The following is a 16,147-nucleotide window of genomic DNA, read 5'->3' as shown; positions in this document are numbered from 1 at the left end:
CAATTACTTTTGCACCAACCTAGTAGCATCTGAAAAGAATTGGTAAGCCTTCCATCTTTTCAATTTTCCTTATGCTTGTAACAGTTTATAGACTATGTGTATTATCTACTACTTGTAGGCTTGATGGAACTTGCATAGCTGAAAGGGGAAGGACAGGAGATCCTCCAACATCCTGACTAAGGGATGGGATAGTAAAGTATTTGATGCCCTTGAGTTCATTCAACCTCAGAGGAGGAAGTGTGTTTGGATCGGGTCAAAGCTCAGTTTCAAGCACAACTGTGAGGAAAGTCAGATGGAAATTCCTGTTGTGAAGAGCCTGCTAAAATCAATTCATGTGGGCAATTGCTTTGCCTCAGGGTACATTCATAGAATTGGGAGCTCATCTCAATGAGAGGCCTTTTCAGTGTTAGGAGAAAGGGAGCAGACATATCTTACTGTAAGGATACTCATCCTATTGTTTGAAATTGCTGCCCAAAGTTGGTACTGAGCTGCAAGTGAAGGTCGGCTCTGATGGATTTACAAGTCCTTCTAGTAAAACAGTCATTGATTAGTATAGCAGCAAGGACCTGTATTCAGGAAAAGTTTCCAAGAAATCGTGGCCTGAGTAGAGATTTTTGGAGTGTCGTTCAAGAACAAAAACGATTGTGGTAGAAGATATTTTTTGTGTGTGAAAGCCTGATAGCCTTAGAAAGGGTTCTTGGCTCTTGGAAAGCACTCTGATGGAGAGTAAAGCACCCTGGTGAAGATTAAAATCTCTTTAATAGTCATTTCTTCAAGACATCCTAAGACTGTCCCTTGATCACCATTAATGCACTGGCTGTGACAGAAATGCTGGGTTATTCAGAAAACTGAACCTTACAAAGAATGTTGGTAAATGGTATTGAGTGTTGAAGTACAAAGAGGAAGGAAGGAAAAGTTCAAAGATGGGTTACAAAAAATTATGTTGTCTGCAATGACTAGACAGTATGTTAAGCACTGGGGCTACAAAGATGAAAAATGGTAACAGTATTTGCTTTCAAGGAACTTAGAGTCTAGAGACTTGAGACCAATAAACAAATGATTTTATAATATGGTAAAAGTCATGCAACACAATGCCTTATTATTATTATTTTTCCTGTTCTACACTAAGAGAACCTGATAGCTATTTGGGGAAGAGGTAGAGGCAAAGGGGTCACTCATTTTCAAGTCTTGCGAGCACTTGTTAGTTATGCAAGCCCTGATATTGAAAAAAATGGTGCAAAATTTTACTTTGAATTTGCCAATCTCTGCAGAATTCTGAGAAGTAAGTGGTTTCATTTGTATAATGGGTTCAGGGCCTCCTGGGCAGAAAGAAAATGATGATATCACACCTAACTTTGTCTCTAAGATATTCAGAATTAGGGATATCTATGTGTAAAACACAGATCTTGGCCAAAGGCCATTGGGAGAGATGGGATCATTATTGTTGGCTCACACTGCGCTTGGAGATTAAAAAAGTGGCATGATTGTGGGTGGGTGGGACTTCAGCAACTAAAAATGGTGTTGTAAGTCGATTTGAATCCTGAGAACCAGTTGTATGAGAAGTGAGAGAAGTACTTGGTTACTGAAAGCTCTAATATTGGGGGCTGATGAGGAGGTGGCCACATGAAGTGGCACTGGTGTGGTTAGGAACTGCTCAAAGAAGTGGTCAGTGCAGTGGAATTGGGTTACATGCGGAGGGCCTGAACAGATAAGTAAATATATTTAGAAGTCAGGTTTCCCACTGATGGAGAAAAGAAGTTACAAATAGGAGAAGAAGGGTAGAAGGAATCCTGTCATGTTGGATTATAATTGAAGGTATTGGTGGAGACTCCCAGTATTAATTTATTTCTATCTCTAGTTCTACCCTTACCTCTACCTCTACCCTTACCATGTCAGAATCCATGTCAGAATCCATATATATGTATCTATACACATTTAACTAAACAGAATGTTTTAGAATTGGTATACGAGGTCTGACAATTAAGTTCGGGAATTTGTTGCAACGATGTTGCTAACCTTTTTTGATATCAAAGGGATTGTTCATTATGAATTTGTACCAACTAGACAGTTAATCAAGTTTACTATTTGGAAGTGCTGAAAAGGCTGCATTTAAAAGTTAGGCGACCTGAACTTTTCACCAACATTTCATGGCTCTTGCATCACGACAATGTATCAGCTCACACGACACTGTCTATGAGGGAGTTTTTAGCCAGTAAACAAATAACTCTACTGGAATACCCACCCTACTCACCTGATCTGGCCCCCAATGACTTCTTTCTTTACCCGAAGATAAAGGAAATACTGAAAGGAAGACATTTGGATGGCATTCAGGACATCAAGGGTAATCTGATGACAGCTCTGATGGCCATTCCAGAAAAAGAGTTCCCAAATTGCTTTGAAGGGTGGACTAGGCACTGGCATCGGTGCACAGCTTCCCAAGGGGAGTACTTTGAAGGTGACCATAGTGATATTCAAGCAATGAGATATGTAGCACTTTTTCTAGGATGAGTTCGCGAACCTAATTGTCTGACCTTGTAGATGCCAGTGTGGGGGCATGTAACTAACTCTTGTCTTCTAAGAGGACCCAGGAACAATGTTTATCTAGTAGCAATGAGAACCCCAAAACACAGGTCTTGATTACTAAATACCATTCTCTATTAAAAGGAATCAGCACTCTTTGGAGCAATGTTTGACTAAGACTAGTGCAATACAATATGAACTTGGATCACCTTTGAGAGCCAAAAAGGAAATTGTCAAAGAATAATGCAGATATGTCAAAGAGACATAGAAACAAGCTTGAAGGGGCTCCCAGTGGTCCGAACTGTTATACTTGAAGCATTGAATAAATAGAAATCCATGAGCCCATACTGATATAAATGCATGAATGATTGAATAAATAGCAAGTAAAGACAGTTTCCTCGCAGTAATAATGCCCGTAATAAGGTAGATGGTTAACATTTTAGCTTGCATTTAGCTTGAATGCAGCCATATTCCCATTGTACTGATAGGACAACCAATAATTAACCTGTGAACGATGACAAGATTATTTCTGAAAGTTGCATCCCTCAGCTTGTCACAGAGGTCCTGCAATTGGATTACAATGGGAGCACTGTGAAAACGTGTAGTTAGTATATACTATACTTAGTACTTAGTATTTATATTATGTATCAAGGTTTTTTAGATTTGCAATTTCTTCTTACTTTTTCCCTTAATTGTGTTAAAGTAGTTGAAAGTAACTTTGTGGCATTAGGAGCTTAAGCCAAATTTGAAATAAAGTATTTTCTTTAAAATGCTCCCTCTCTACCTGACAATGATCATTTTGTGCTTTTTTCCACCCTTAGGCAGGGAAAGTTATTCCAGTTGGATACAGAGTTGCAACTTGCTTGACTGAAAAACTTCCCAGGGTGAGCATTTTCAACATGCATTTGTGTTTATGTGCATTTGTGTTTTTACCTTGCATGTGAACATTAGAAAATAGAAAACGCTCAACGTGCCTTATCAGTTGTATAAATTGAATACATTGGATGTGGATTTGGATTCTTTACAATTTGGAGGTCTTCTATCGATGTTGTCCATGGACGTGAAAATTCCAGATCTACAATTTTCAGCTCTATAAAATCACTACAGGGGATTCCATTTATTTCAACAGGAAATAATCATTTATGGTATACTTTCTAACCTGGGTACCCTCTGTGTGTTTTCTCAGTATGTATAACTTTTAAAATACATTATTTATTTCCATTAAAAAACCCCCCAAATTTCAGGAAGTTTCATTATTTGGAGCTGTAAGTCCCCATGTGCTTACTATACTCATGCAGTGAAGGGTGTTCATTGATTAGCGTAGATCAGTCCTAATATTTTAAAATCTTTACTTAATAATTCTACGTTCTTGTCTCACTCTTTGTAGTTAATTACTCCACCTGAAGCAAAAAAATTTTTCAACTTCAGATATCCTCCTCCCGGAGCTAAAAGAGTATTTTATGGCAGAGCAAATGATCCTCAAATCGCACCTTATTGGACACATGGAATAAAATCTAAAACTTCAATACCGGTAATTTCTTTTGTTTTTTATTCCTTGTTCATTACGAACTTACAAAGGTGAAAATGCACAAATGAGATATTAGTGAAACCATTAGTTTCAATCTCATTCCCACCCTTAATCTTTTTTAACAACATTTTCTTTATTATTTATTTATTTATTTATTTATTTATTTATTTATTTATTCATATTTTTTTTAAGGAAGGCGCAGCTCTCAGTGGCCCATGCAGGGAACCGGCAACCATGGTGTTACTATGAGCACCATGCTCTAACCAATTGAGCTAACTGGCCAGCCCCCACCTTTAATCTTGAGCTGTGAAAAAAAATAAATCCAAGAAGTGGCAGCCAAAAGAGTGTAGGAAAATTAATGTTTTAAGCCACAAACTAGATGTTTCCCCTCAGATAATAAAAGCCAAATTCACTCCATTTGCTGACAGTAAGGAGAAATGCTGTCAGGCTTTGTTAGGGAACAGAGCCGACCACAAAGGCTCTGTGATTATTGTTCTTGGGCACTACAGAGTGCTTAGGTATATACACTGAGTGCAGGCGGGCCTGAGTGTTACCTGCTGTTCATTGAGTGAACAGTCTAGGTTCAGAAGAAAGCTTGTGGAAATCATATAGTTCTTGCGCTTGTCATTCATTCCCACTTTTCTGGAATATTGGAGTCAATAACCTGGGAGCTCCTTTCATATACCTTTTAGCCCCTTTGAAATCTTTTTTTTTAAATTTATTTATTGGGGTGACAATTGTTAATGAAATTACATAATTTCAGGTGTACAATTCTGTATTACATCATCTATAAATCCCATTGTGTGTTCACCACCCAGAGTCAGTTCTCTTTCCATCACCATATATTTGACCTTAGAAATCTTTTAACGTCTTTGAAAGGTCACGTGTAGGCTGGTTTAAGCTTCATAGTCCCAATTCTTATAGTTCATATTGAAGATGAGCAAAACCAACGTTTTCTACAATTATATTTTCTTCTTTCCAGCTATTGATTAGAATTTCAGCTTTCAGATGTTTACTTTTTTTGGTCTTATATCTGTGCTTTGTGTGATTTCTTTAGGCAAAGGTATTGATAAACCCACAGCCTATCACATCATTTCAACAGAAAATTAAAGATAAAAAGGAATCGATATATTTTAGCAATCAACGAGCACCATTAGGCACATCTCATGATCAAACGCCGGGATTACCGAGAGGCCTGGATGTACTCAGTACGACATTTGGGAGAACAGTCATCAGAGGTAGTAGAAAAACTAAGGAGTGGGGAGGGCTGGTAAAATAAGTCTTCTTAGAAAATAGCATTAAATGTCCTGTTGGTATGGTGTTTGGTGGTGGTGCCTATGACGACTGCAGAATGAAGGATGGGATCATAGCAAAAATGTTACTTTTAGACCCAGAATCCTTGGAGTTTGTGTGTTCCAGGCAGTAAAAATTCAGGTTTTGGAGATTCTGTGAGCATAATAGAGATGATGTGAAGACTGGAACGACTCAGGACAGTTGACACTGGTGCCAGCTGTGGAGGCTGCAATCCCTTCTCCCTGGACATTCGTTGGTGGGTTTTATTTACACCAATGCTTCTGATGTGTTCGTAACTCTTAACTTGTTATGAAACTGTTTCATAAAGTAGACCTCAGAACAAATAAGTTTGGTAAATGCTGCACACCGTCCTCCATTCATGCAGACCCTGTGTCCACCCGAATATTAAACAGACATAGGCAGTGTATAGAGCAGACTCGCACTCTCATTTTGAGAGGGAGTGGAGCACATCTTTCAACAAACAACGTATGATTGAATTGGTTACAGGCCGTTGTTTCTTCTGAAGCCCAGCCTCCTGCCATGTTGTCGGGTGCTTTACTTTACACCTTTCTCATTGTCTCCTACTTTCCTTTTCAGGTCTCTACCCCATCTCCCGGGGTTTACAGAGACCTCAAATTCCATCTTTGTTTATTCTGGAGAGGAATTTGCTTTTCTATGTCTTTCTGCACCCATTATTAAGGCTCTGCTCCAGGAACTTTATCTTTTTTTCACCAAAAGTCCATTAGATTATTTTTCTTAACATAGTAACATCCACCCTGGAGATAAATTGTATCTGTCTCTCTCTTGGAATGCAAAATCAACAATTGTGTTTTATTTTATCAGATCTAAAGTTAAAATTTCAAATGTGGAAAAATGTATTTTAGAACAGATAACATATTTTTTTATTTTTAATGGATTCGTAAATGTATTTATGTAGACATGGCATTACAGCATTATAGTAATATATCATAATTGCTTCTAGGATTAGTGCATTTAAGAAGGAAAACACTGTCTAGGTATACTTCACTTAAATATATAATAGAAAGAATGTTCCAAAATGTGTGTCTGTGTATTAATAGGTATATTGGTTTATATACTAAAAAGAAGTACTGCTTTACAGGATTATTTTGAGTAGGACCATCTTCTGCTGTCCTGTTTACAGACGTTAATTCTTGGCAGAAAGTCCAAAAGGAAGAAAACATGTTAGGTGAAAGAGAAGTGTGAAATTATAAATGGAATTATATTTAAAAATCATTACGTAAAACAGTGAAAACAATAACTCACTGTATACAAAACTGGGGGCTACAAGTCCTGAAAAAACAGCTGTTAAACAAACACGTTATAGCTCTAGGTTTGGGACCAGTAGGAAGAAGAACTTCTTCCTGATTCCAGTGATTTTTCTGGCACTTTTGGCTACTTTGAAGATGGATATTCAGATCAAAACAGTTCCAGTCTACACCTGCCAAAATTTGCACCAAGGCTATTCCACAGAACATCAGGGTTTCTGAAACTGACTTGTGATTCAGATTTGCTTTAGATCATCTTGAGAAGTCTGGAGCAAACTAAAATCAGAATTGTCTAGAGATTTTTCAGAATCAGGAATTTAACCAGGCTTGGAACATGGCTCAGGGCAACCTAAATGGTTAACTGATCCAGAGTTCTGATGTTCTTCATAATTCTATGGAGTGAGCCAGGTCAAATGAGGGTCCTTAGAGTAGTGACACCTGGACTATGTCCTGTCTTTCTTGATGTGTCTTCATTTATATAGGCTTGTGTTCTCATTGGGTGCTCGTGTGGCTTATGCGATCAGCTTATCTTGTTTGTCATTTGTTCTAATCAATTTAAATGTTATAGATAGATATAGATGAAAAATGCCCTAAAACTTATTTCATTAATTCTTTTTTCAGAAATATCTGCTGGAGATGTGGTGAATCCACCAAAAACCTATGAAGAAGTATTTAAAGAAGGAAAGAAAGGACATGATCTGTATATTGTTTCTCACAATGATTATTATGTGGGTAAGTGTCCTCCAGTGTAAAATAGGCCTGAGGATACGGGACTGTCAGATTTGGAAAGAGGAATAAAAGAGAGAACATTCATAAAGTTAAGTGCCTGGCATATAATAGGTGATCAATAAATAATAATGTATTTTTATAAGGTCATAAACCCTGGTAGCTGAGAACACGTACCCTTACACATTTTTTTATAAAATGTAGAAATAAATGTATCATTAAAATGAAAAAAAACAGCTAACAAAGATTAAATGTTAGTGTTATTTTGTTTTAGTAGTTATAGGCTTAAAAAATACTGTTGTTCAAATGTCAGGATTATTCTAAGTGCTTAGCTTTATATGAAGAATAGTGATTGGTCAAGTGAACGATGGTCAAGTGAACAAATTTTGTATCAGATATATCAAGTTCAAATCCTAGCTCATTCGTTTACTATCTTTTAGACCTTGGATATTTTACTTATCCTGTCATCATCTATTCTGATCTCTTAAATGGGGGTAATAATATTGTGAGGATTAAGTAAATGCTTGCAAAATGCTTTCCATAGTTCCTGGAAGGTAGTAAGGGGTCAAAAACTACTATTATTATTACTATTATCAAACGATCTTGACTAGTAGTAGCCTATTACTAGAGTTATTCTGTAGCACAACTAAAAGGCATGGGATTTTTATAGTGCTGTAAAATACAACTTAAGTGTTAGTGTTACATAGAATCTTGAAATAATAGAGGATTGAGAATTAGACTCTGATATATGTACTGAGAAAGCTGATGAATTGTAAATGATTCATGAACTCAATCTTCATTAGCTAGAAGCAATACTTTCCCTTGACTGTAGCTCAAGACCGCTCTCCCTCGCTCCCTCTCTATTTCTTTACTTTTTCTCCTCCACCACCCTCTGGCATTTCACACTTTCTCTGTGCTCTTTCTCCTAAATTTTTACTCATATCTGGGGCTTGCCCTTATGCTCATTGCTCCACTGTCTGGAATCTGCCATTCTCTTCTTTCATGACCAGTCTCTGCTGGTTCCCTGTACTCTCTAACGTGATCCCAGTACTCAGATTATCTCTACCCTCCCATTCTGCCTGCCACTGCTTCCACCCACTTGGTCACCACGTTCCTTCTCACAACCTTGACTGCTCTCCATATCTCCACTCCCTCTACTTCCCTGACTCTCTCCCTCCCTTTCTTCTTTTCTTTCTTCTAGTCCTCTCTTCCTCTCTTGTAAAAATATGTTTTTTATTTTTTTTTGAAAAATTTTAGCATCTATTGCGCAATATAATCCAATACTTTTTAATTGTTTTAAAAAGAACCATATGAGTGAATATATACATTAATGTATACGCACACAACCGATATATTGAGATATCTTATATGCATTTAACAATTGGAGGAAAACGAGTATACTTTTTTAAAATATTTAGAAGAGCTGTAATGTACTATATAACATGACTGAAATTACCTTCGTTTGCTCATTTTTACAAACATTTCATTAGCCTCTTGAAAAGTCATGGAATGCAATCTTTTAAACATTGTCTTTATTTTTTTCTCATAATGAAAGTACTTTATTTTTTATTATAAAACTACATAATAGTGGACAATTTAAATATGAACAAAATGAAGGAAAGGTAAATGTAACTTGAAATCCCATTCACCAGCTATAACTACAGTTTATGTATTGAACATCTTGCTAACGCCCTGTCTACTGAGCTAGCAATCTTTAGTTAAATGTGATGATATTCTCCCATGCTTTTGGGGAACCTACTATATACATTTAAAATTTTTTATTTGAAATAATATGTCAAGGACACCATTCAGTAACAATAAATATATATCTACAACCTCTCTTAAATGTGCTTAATCATTACTAAGGTAATAGATATTTCTTTTATAAAATGCAAGCTACATACAAATATATAAAATACAAAGAAAATTTCTCACAGTTCCCAGTCTTTCATAGATGATACGTTCATAGATGTTTTTCTTTGGTCATTCATATGTGAGTATATATGTGTTTTGCTCCCCACTGTATTTTTTTCTATTTGTTTCCCCCATTGTATGAAATATCTTGGTTGTCTTTTCATGTATCAATATTGTATTTTTCAGTATTACAAAAATATATTGTTTATATATCCTTGTGAACATGATTTATTTCCTTAGGATACATTTCTAGATTTCTGAGCATTTGAAATTTTCACTCTTAGAGTCAAATCATCCACCTGGAGAGCTGCCCCAATTTGCCTTCACACCCACAGTGTATGAGAATTTCCATTTCCCCACATCCTCCCCATTATTAAGATGTGCCAGTCTTCTTTATTTTTACTTAACCGAGAGACAAATTATGATTTCACATAGTTGTTTTTATTTACATTATTTGGGTTACTAGTAATGCTGAATATATTTTCTCCATTATTCCTTCACCTTTTAGCTGATCTCTAGTTTCAGTCTTATTTTCTTATCTAGAAATAGAAAACTAATACCACATTATGACTAGAAAAGAAAAAATTACACTATTAGATCTTAAACATATAAAGACCTCCCTATTGCGTTCTCAGCCCTCAATCACCCTTTGAATGTTTCTAATGTGAGTTAAATGATTTTAATGAAATGTAAAGGTTACCATGTTCTGATGATCTCACCAAATCTCAGTGAGAGCAAGTACAAAAGATCAGTCTCTCAGATCTTAGCATAGCGGAAAAGGCTGCTGTGGTCCCAAAGCATTGCAGTTCCTCCCCATTCAGCAGGATTTCTGTAACATTAATTGGACTTGCATTTTTCATCATTCATACCTGTCTTTCTCCTTCATCATTTCCCTACTCACTTTCCAGGTATTAACGCAAGAGACTCTTGTCCCACCAGTCTCCCACCTAACATGGGAGAATGCTTCTGTCATCTGTAGCCAAATCTGTGCGGTTCCCTGCACTGTTACAGTGTCATTCTTTGTTCCACTCTCATTTTCAGTGTCAATGAGAACATAATGTGCTTCCTTCCAGATAAGGTTATTTGTGTTGCTTAAGTCCGAAGTCTTCACTTTTTTATTCCCCATAGGAGAAGCAAAGAACCGAAAGTATAACCCATCAAGTTTCCATAGGTTTAACTTGTATGGGGTTCCAACACCACATTTTAACGATGGACGCAACACGGCAAAATCTTTATGTTGGCTCCATGAACTACAAATGTAAGTTTAATTATATTGTGCCCTGGGGCAAGGGTTAGATATTTGACATACAAACTTAAAGAAAAATTGATTTTTTTTAATTTATTTTTTTGAAGAGGTAATGTATTGACATTATTCAAACATAAAATTATTGGAAAAAGATATACAGCAATATGCTTTCCAAATTGTCAAGTTTCCCCAGAGATAATCATGATACTGTTTTATGTGTGTGTCTGTGTGCAGTACATGTATCATTCTAAAGTTACCTTGTGCCTTTACAAGCAAATATAAAGACATATATGCATGTTTTTAATCTATGGGATCAACCCTGTTTATGTTTCTTAAAAATGATGGGCTTTCAAATATCTACAAAGATGTCACATATAATTGAGCTGTCATTTATCATTCAGCTTTAACAGTCACTTGGGCACCTAAGTATCTGACTTAACTCTTGTAAACTATGACCTTTTTACACCTTCATTCTGTATATGACTGCTTACCTAGGAAACTACATTAAGATTCCTCAGTTTTTCATTACCTGTGTTATAGTTTTTATCTAAGCCAACCCTTAAACAATGGGAGATTACTCATAAAAATTCATATTACCTACTATGCTTAAAAACTCAGATTGGAAATACTGCTTTAGTAGGTTGAATAGTGGCCCTCAAAAGATATGTCCAGATAATTCCCAGAACCTATAAATGTTACCTCATTTGGGAAAAGGGTATTTGTAAATGTAATTAAATTAAGGCTCTTGAGATGAAGAGATCATTCTGGATGGGCCCTAAATCCAATGACAAGTGTCCTTATAAGGGAAAGGCACAGGGAGATTTGAGACCGAAGAGAAGATACATAGAGGAGAAGGTGAAGTGAAGATGGGGGAGGGGATTGGAATGATGCTGCCTTAAGCTAAGGAAGCCAAGAATGCTGCAGCCTCCAGTGTGGCAAGAAGCACTGAACACATTCTCCCCTAGAAATTTTGGAGAGAATGTGGCCTTGCTTGATTTCAGACTTCTGGACTCCAGAAGGGTAAGAGGATACATTTCTGTTGTATTAAGCCACCAATTTGTGGTAATTTGTTACAGCAACCAAAGGAAACTAATATACTGGGCACATATTTCTACATATCAGTGGTGGGAGGGGATTTGTTTTGTCCTCTGTCGTCTTTGAAGGAGGCACTGGGCCTCCAGTTTCCAAGCTCCAGCATGCACACCAAGTTTGCATTCCCACAGGGTGCAACCCAACTTGCCTCACTCAGTTGCCTCTCTGGTCCGTGTGATAACAACAGTTCCCAGTTATAGAGGAAAAGGGCTAAATATTTTATATATTATTACTTTAATCCTACCAAGAACTCCACGAGGCAGGTGTACTATAATTTTTATCCTTTCCATTTTACAGATGAAGAAACTGAGGTACAGAGTGATTAAATCATTTGCCCAAGATTGTGTAGCTAAGAAGTAGTACGAGTAGGAATGAAACCCAGGTAGTATGTGGCTCCAGAGGCTGGCCTGCCACTGTACCAGGTTCATAGGCACTACATTCTGTGATTACAGGCCTGAAATAATGATTTCTATCCCTCTTCCACTCCTTTATTATATGAATTTCTGATACTTGAATTATTCAAAACAACTATGGTAAAACACAAACACAAAATAAATTCTGATAATATAGTAAACCCAAATGAGATAATTTTCTTTCAGATATAGAAGAAAAGCTCATATAGCAAATATTCAATAATTTATCATTATTGTGGTTATACCATACACAAAAGAAAACATGAAGAAATGACTTAAATATTTATGGACTATAGCTATTTATAATTAAACGTAATATAGAAATTGATACTTAAAGGGAAATGACAAATATGTTTAATTATGAAACTTAGCAATATAAACCTGTTATCAGTTTATAAAAGATATGAAATTAACAGCAGTGTGGACATATTTATTAAAGATTTGGGATAGTCATAGATAAATACACCGAGTAAACCTAAAACTAGTACATTGTTATATGTTAATCATATCTCAATAAAAATCCACTGAATTTATAAAAGCAGGCAAAATGCAAGGGTATATTTCTCTCCAACTTGTCTGGACCTCCAAAGAGTCACTTATGGAAGTATTTTATTTGATCATACTTTTTGTGTTTTGAAACTTAATTGGGAAATTATTACTAAAATAATAGAGAGGGCGTTTATGGCTTTGGTTTGTTGAGTTCTAAAAATAACTCACTACTTCATTTTTTGGTGTGATTTCTATTACAAACTTGGAGTTAAGCATGTTTGTTTACCGTAAAGCACCTCACTTTTATATGCACTATTTTAACATAAATTTGGTTTACTCTTTTAAGGGGTATATTTCCTCTGTAAAACTACCTCTGTCTATATTCTGTTTATGACTTTTGGTTTGAAGAACCAGAATCTTCAAATGGTAGGCATGTGTGTGTCTGCATGCAAGTTTATATATGAATGAAAAAAATTCACTGGGACACAAAGGACTTTATTCTGAGTTGGTTAGTGAATGCTGTGCGGTTGTATAATGACATTACAGTTACTGATATTCGAACATACATGGCCTCTCATGTTCTTCCTGATTCTCTCATACATAATCCAGGCATTATTAGACTGAAAAGAGTAGGCTCCATGATTTTTCTTTTTTAACTTTAATTTATTCAAGTGTATTTTTCCAGGACCCATCAGCTCCAAGTCAAGTAGTTGTTTCAATCTAGTTGTGGAGGGCGCAGCTCACAGTGGCCCAAGTTGGGATCGAACCGGCAACTTTGTTGTTAAGAGCACTGAGCTCTACCCAGCTGAGCTATCCAGCCACCCTAGGCTCCATGATTTATAATCCTTACCCTTACTTATCATTCTTCCATGTTCTTAATTATGTCCTTTGGAGCTGGTTTTTAGATTGTTCACTTTGTTCAAATTATGGCCTGTAAACTGCCACTGATTTATTCTGACGTTACCCATATTGTTCTTTTTATTTCTCCTTCTTGAAAACTAATGGAAAGTAAGAGAAGAAATAAGAGATGAATTACTTTGTATTTCATCTTTTGTTTCTCCACGGAGTGTCACTCTTCTCCAGAAATTTATTCAGCTTGCGATTTCGATAGTACAGGAAATAGTTTTAAAAGCAAATGCAGTTTAAGAATTTTATGTTCATTGTTTTCAGTCTTAGCAAAACAATAGAGAATTTATTAATTTTAGTGTTATTAAATAGTAGTGTTGTAATTTTACAGTTCTCAAAAGAAATCTTATTCATTTAATCACAATGATAGAAGTAACACAATTATATTACAGAAAATTAACAAAATAAAATCACCCATAATCCTGTCACTTTAATGCAACCATTATTTTCTTTTTAATGTATTTCTTTCTAATGTGGCTTCCTGTGTAGATTTTTGCATAGCTTTAATCAGAGTGCAATCCTATTTTATATCCTTTTTCACTTAACATAAAATAATTTTATATTGCTGTGTATTTTTAATAACCAACATTTAAAATGCAAGCAGTGTATTGTTGTTAATGTGACATAATATAATCATCCTTCATGATTGAACATTTAGATTCTTTTCTTTTTTTCCATTATAGTCAATGAGGCTACAAACATTTTTATAAATATAATTTTTTCATGTTTTTAATTGTTATGTGCATTATCTTTTTATGATTGGTTCCCAGATATTGATAAAAGGTAATGAACATTCTTATGCTTTTTGGATCATATTACCACATTTTTTCCAAAAGGATTATAGCAATTTGCACAAGTGTTTTACCATACCTTTTGCCAATGTTAGATATTCTCTCTCTCTCTCTCTCTCTCTCTCTCTCTCTCTCTCTCTCTCTCTCTCTCTCTCCATATATATTTGCTTATGTACTATGTTAAAAGAGGCACTTTGTTTTTTTATTTGATTACTAGAGACATTATTATTTCTCCATATGTTTGCTTACTAGATGTGAATTATTTGTTTATATCAGTTACTTATTTGATGCTTAATTTTCTTTTAGCAATTTTGAAAGTTAGACTTATAATAATTATATTAGCAATTTGGTTTTGTTTACTGAAAAACATTTGAGTCCACTTATCTTACTCTTTAATTAAAATTTTGTATTCTGTTATAAACTTATCTTTATAATAGAATATAAATGATAGTAGAATGAGCACATAAAACTTTCTTTTGGCTGAGGGGAGGAGCGTCAATAGCAGCACCATGGTAACTCAACAGAAGAACCTTGAAGGCTCTGTGGGATTTGTAAATCTCCCAAATCAAGTCTACAGAAAATCAATGAAGAGAAGGTTTGAATTCATACTTACGGTTGCAGATGACTCTGGACTGGGAAAGTCAATGTTAATCAATTCATTATTCCTCACAGATTTATATTCTCCAGAGTATCCAGGGCCTTCCTGTAGAATTAAAAAAAAAAAAAAAAACTGTACAGGTGGAACAATCCAAAGTTTTAATCAAAGGAGGTAGTGTTCACTTTCTGCTCAACAACTGCATTTCTGTATTTTTAAAATTTATTTTGTATTGTAAAAATTTCACATAACAATGTTGTGATGTTTATAAAAATGCTTTCTTTTGAGCATATAATTCGTTTGAAACCGGATTTATTTTTTGATAGCCCAAATGATACTATGACATTTTTTACTATATGTATATTTGGCAGCAAGAATAGTTTAGGTAATAGTGATAACCTGACAATTTTCTAATTTTGTAGGAGAAGAGGAGCTAAGGTTGTATCCAAGAGAGTTGATGATTTCAAAGAAAAGTTTCAACATAAACTTGGAAGAGTTTTAGATCCGTAAGTTAATGATTAACTTTGAATTGATGTCTTTGGATTGAATTTAAAAAATACTCTTGTGGTAAATGTTGGTTTGTGTTTTATTATATCTTATTTATTAAATAAGAAATTCATTCTTTTGTGTTTATTAGACAGCTGTATTAATTTCTTTAGACATTGGGGTTCCAGAAAAGTGCTGAGTCCTTCAAGATGGAGAAGGCATTTGGCGAAGAAGGGGGGCATTTTGTGTAAAGCTTTATTTCTGGGATATCGGAAATTTAACTTATTGTATTGCATTTTTCTCTTTTTCTCCTCTCTCTCTCTGTCTCCCTATATATACCTCTGTAATTCTGCTTTGAACATGTTTTTTTTCTTTTTAAATCCAGTTAGTAAAAGCCAATGAAAGCACTCAGCCATTGTTAATTTAAGTAGAAGATTAGACAAAAGATCTGTTGGAGGATTTCTGTTTGATCTTCATAGTTTGGTTATAGGAGAAAATACAGGCTATTAAAAACATATGGCAAGCATATTTTAAATTCCAGGGATGCCATGTGGTGGGTATTTTAACTAAACAATTTGTTTTCTTTGATAGCATTGCGGAAACAATGACTGTTCCCCCAGACCACACATTTGGAGCTTGTCTCCATCCTGAGGATTATGGTAAATATACAAACGTTCTCCTTAAAAAATAACAACAACAAAACTCCCACAAAGTTATACAGTTAAGTTCACTCACAGTCTTTTTCTCTCAAAGCTTCTAATTTTAGAGACTTAAAAAATCATATGAACATTAATGAGAAAAATTACATAAAGAAAAAATGTTTTCATATTATGTTTGAAATAATTACAGTTTAAAGCCCTTG

General features: G+C 35.2%; 1 protein-coding gene across 1 annotated transcript in view; it reads left to right on the top strand.

Moving 5' to 3' along the window:
* EFHB (EF-hand domain family member B) overlaps positions 1 to 16,147 on the top strand; it is a gene marked incomplete at its 5' end in the record, with an annotated part of 37,260 nt that overhangs the window by 4,754 nt on the left and 16,359 nt on the right. The window contains 7 exons of the mRNA XM_081072184.1: positions 3,342 to 3,404; positions 3,908 to 4,051; positions 5,106 to 5,286; positions 7,249 to 7,359; positions 10,396 to 10,525; positions 15,222 to 15,305; positions 15,877 to 15,944. Coding sequence (XP_080928310.1) covers positions 3,342 to 3,404; positions 3,908 to 4,051; positions 5,106 to 5,286; positions 7,249 to 7,359; positions 10,396 to 10,525; positions 15,222 to 15,305; positions 15,877 to 15,944 — 781 coding nt within the window. The remainder of the gene's footprint in view (positions 1 to 3,341; positions 3,405 to 3,907; positions 4,052 to 5,105; positions 5,287 to 7,248; positions 7,360 to 10,395; positions 10,526 to 15,221; positions 15,306 to 15,876; positions 15,945 to 16,147) is intronic.

This window comes from Rhinolophus hipposideros (genome assembly GCF_964194185.1).
Source record: "Rhinolophus hipposideros genome assembly, chromosome: 14".
In the NCBI taxonomy this organism is placed as follows: Eukaryota; Metazoa; Chordata; class Mammalia; order Chiroptera; family Rhinolophidae; genus Rhinolophus; species Rhinolophus hipposideros.
The sequence above is the reverse complement of the archived record's forward strand: the minus strand, read 5'-3'. Positions and strand labels throughout refer to the sequence as shown.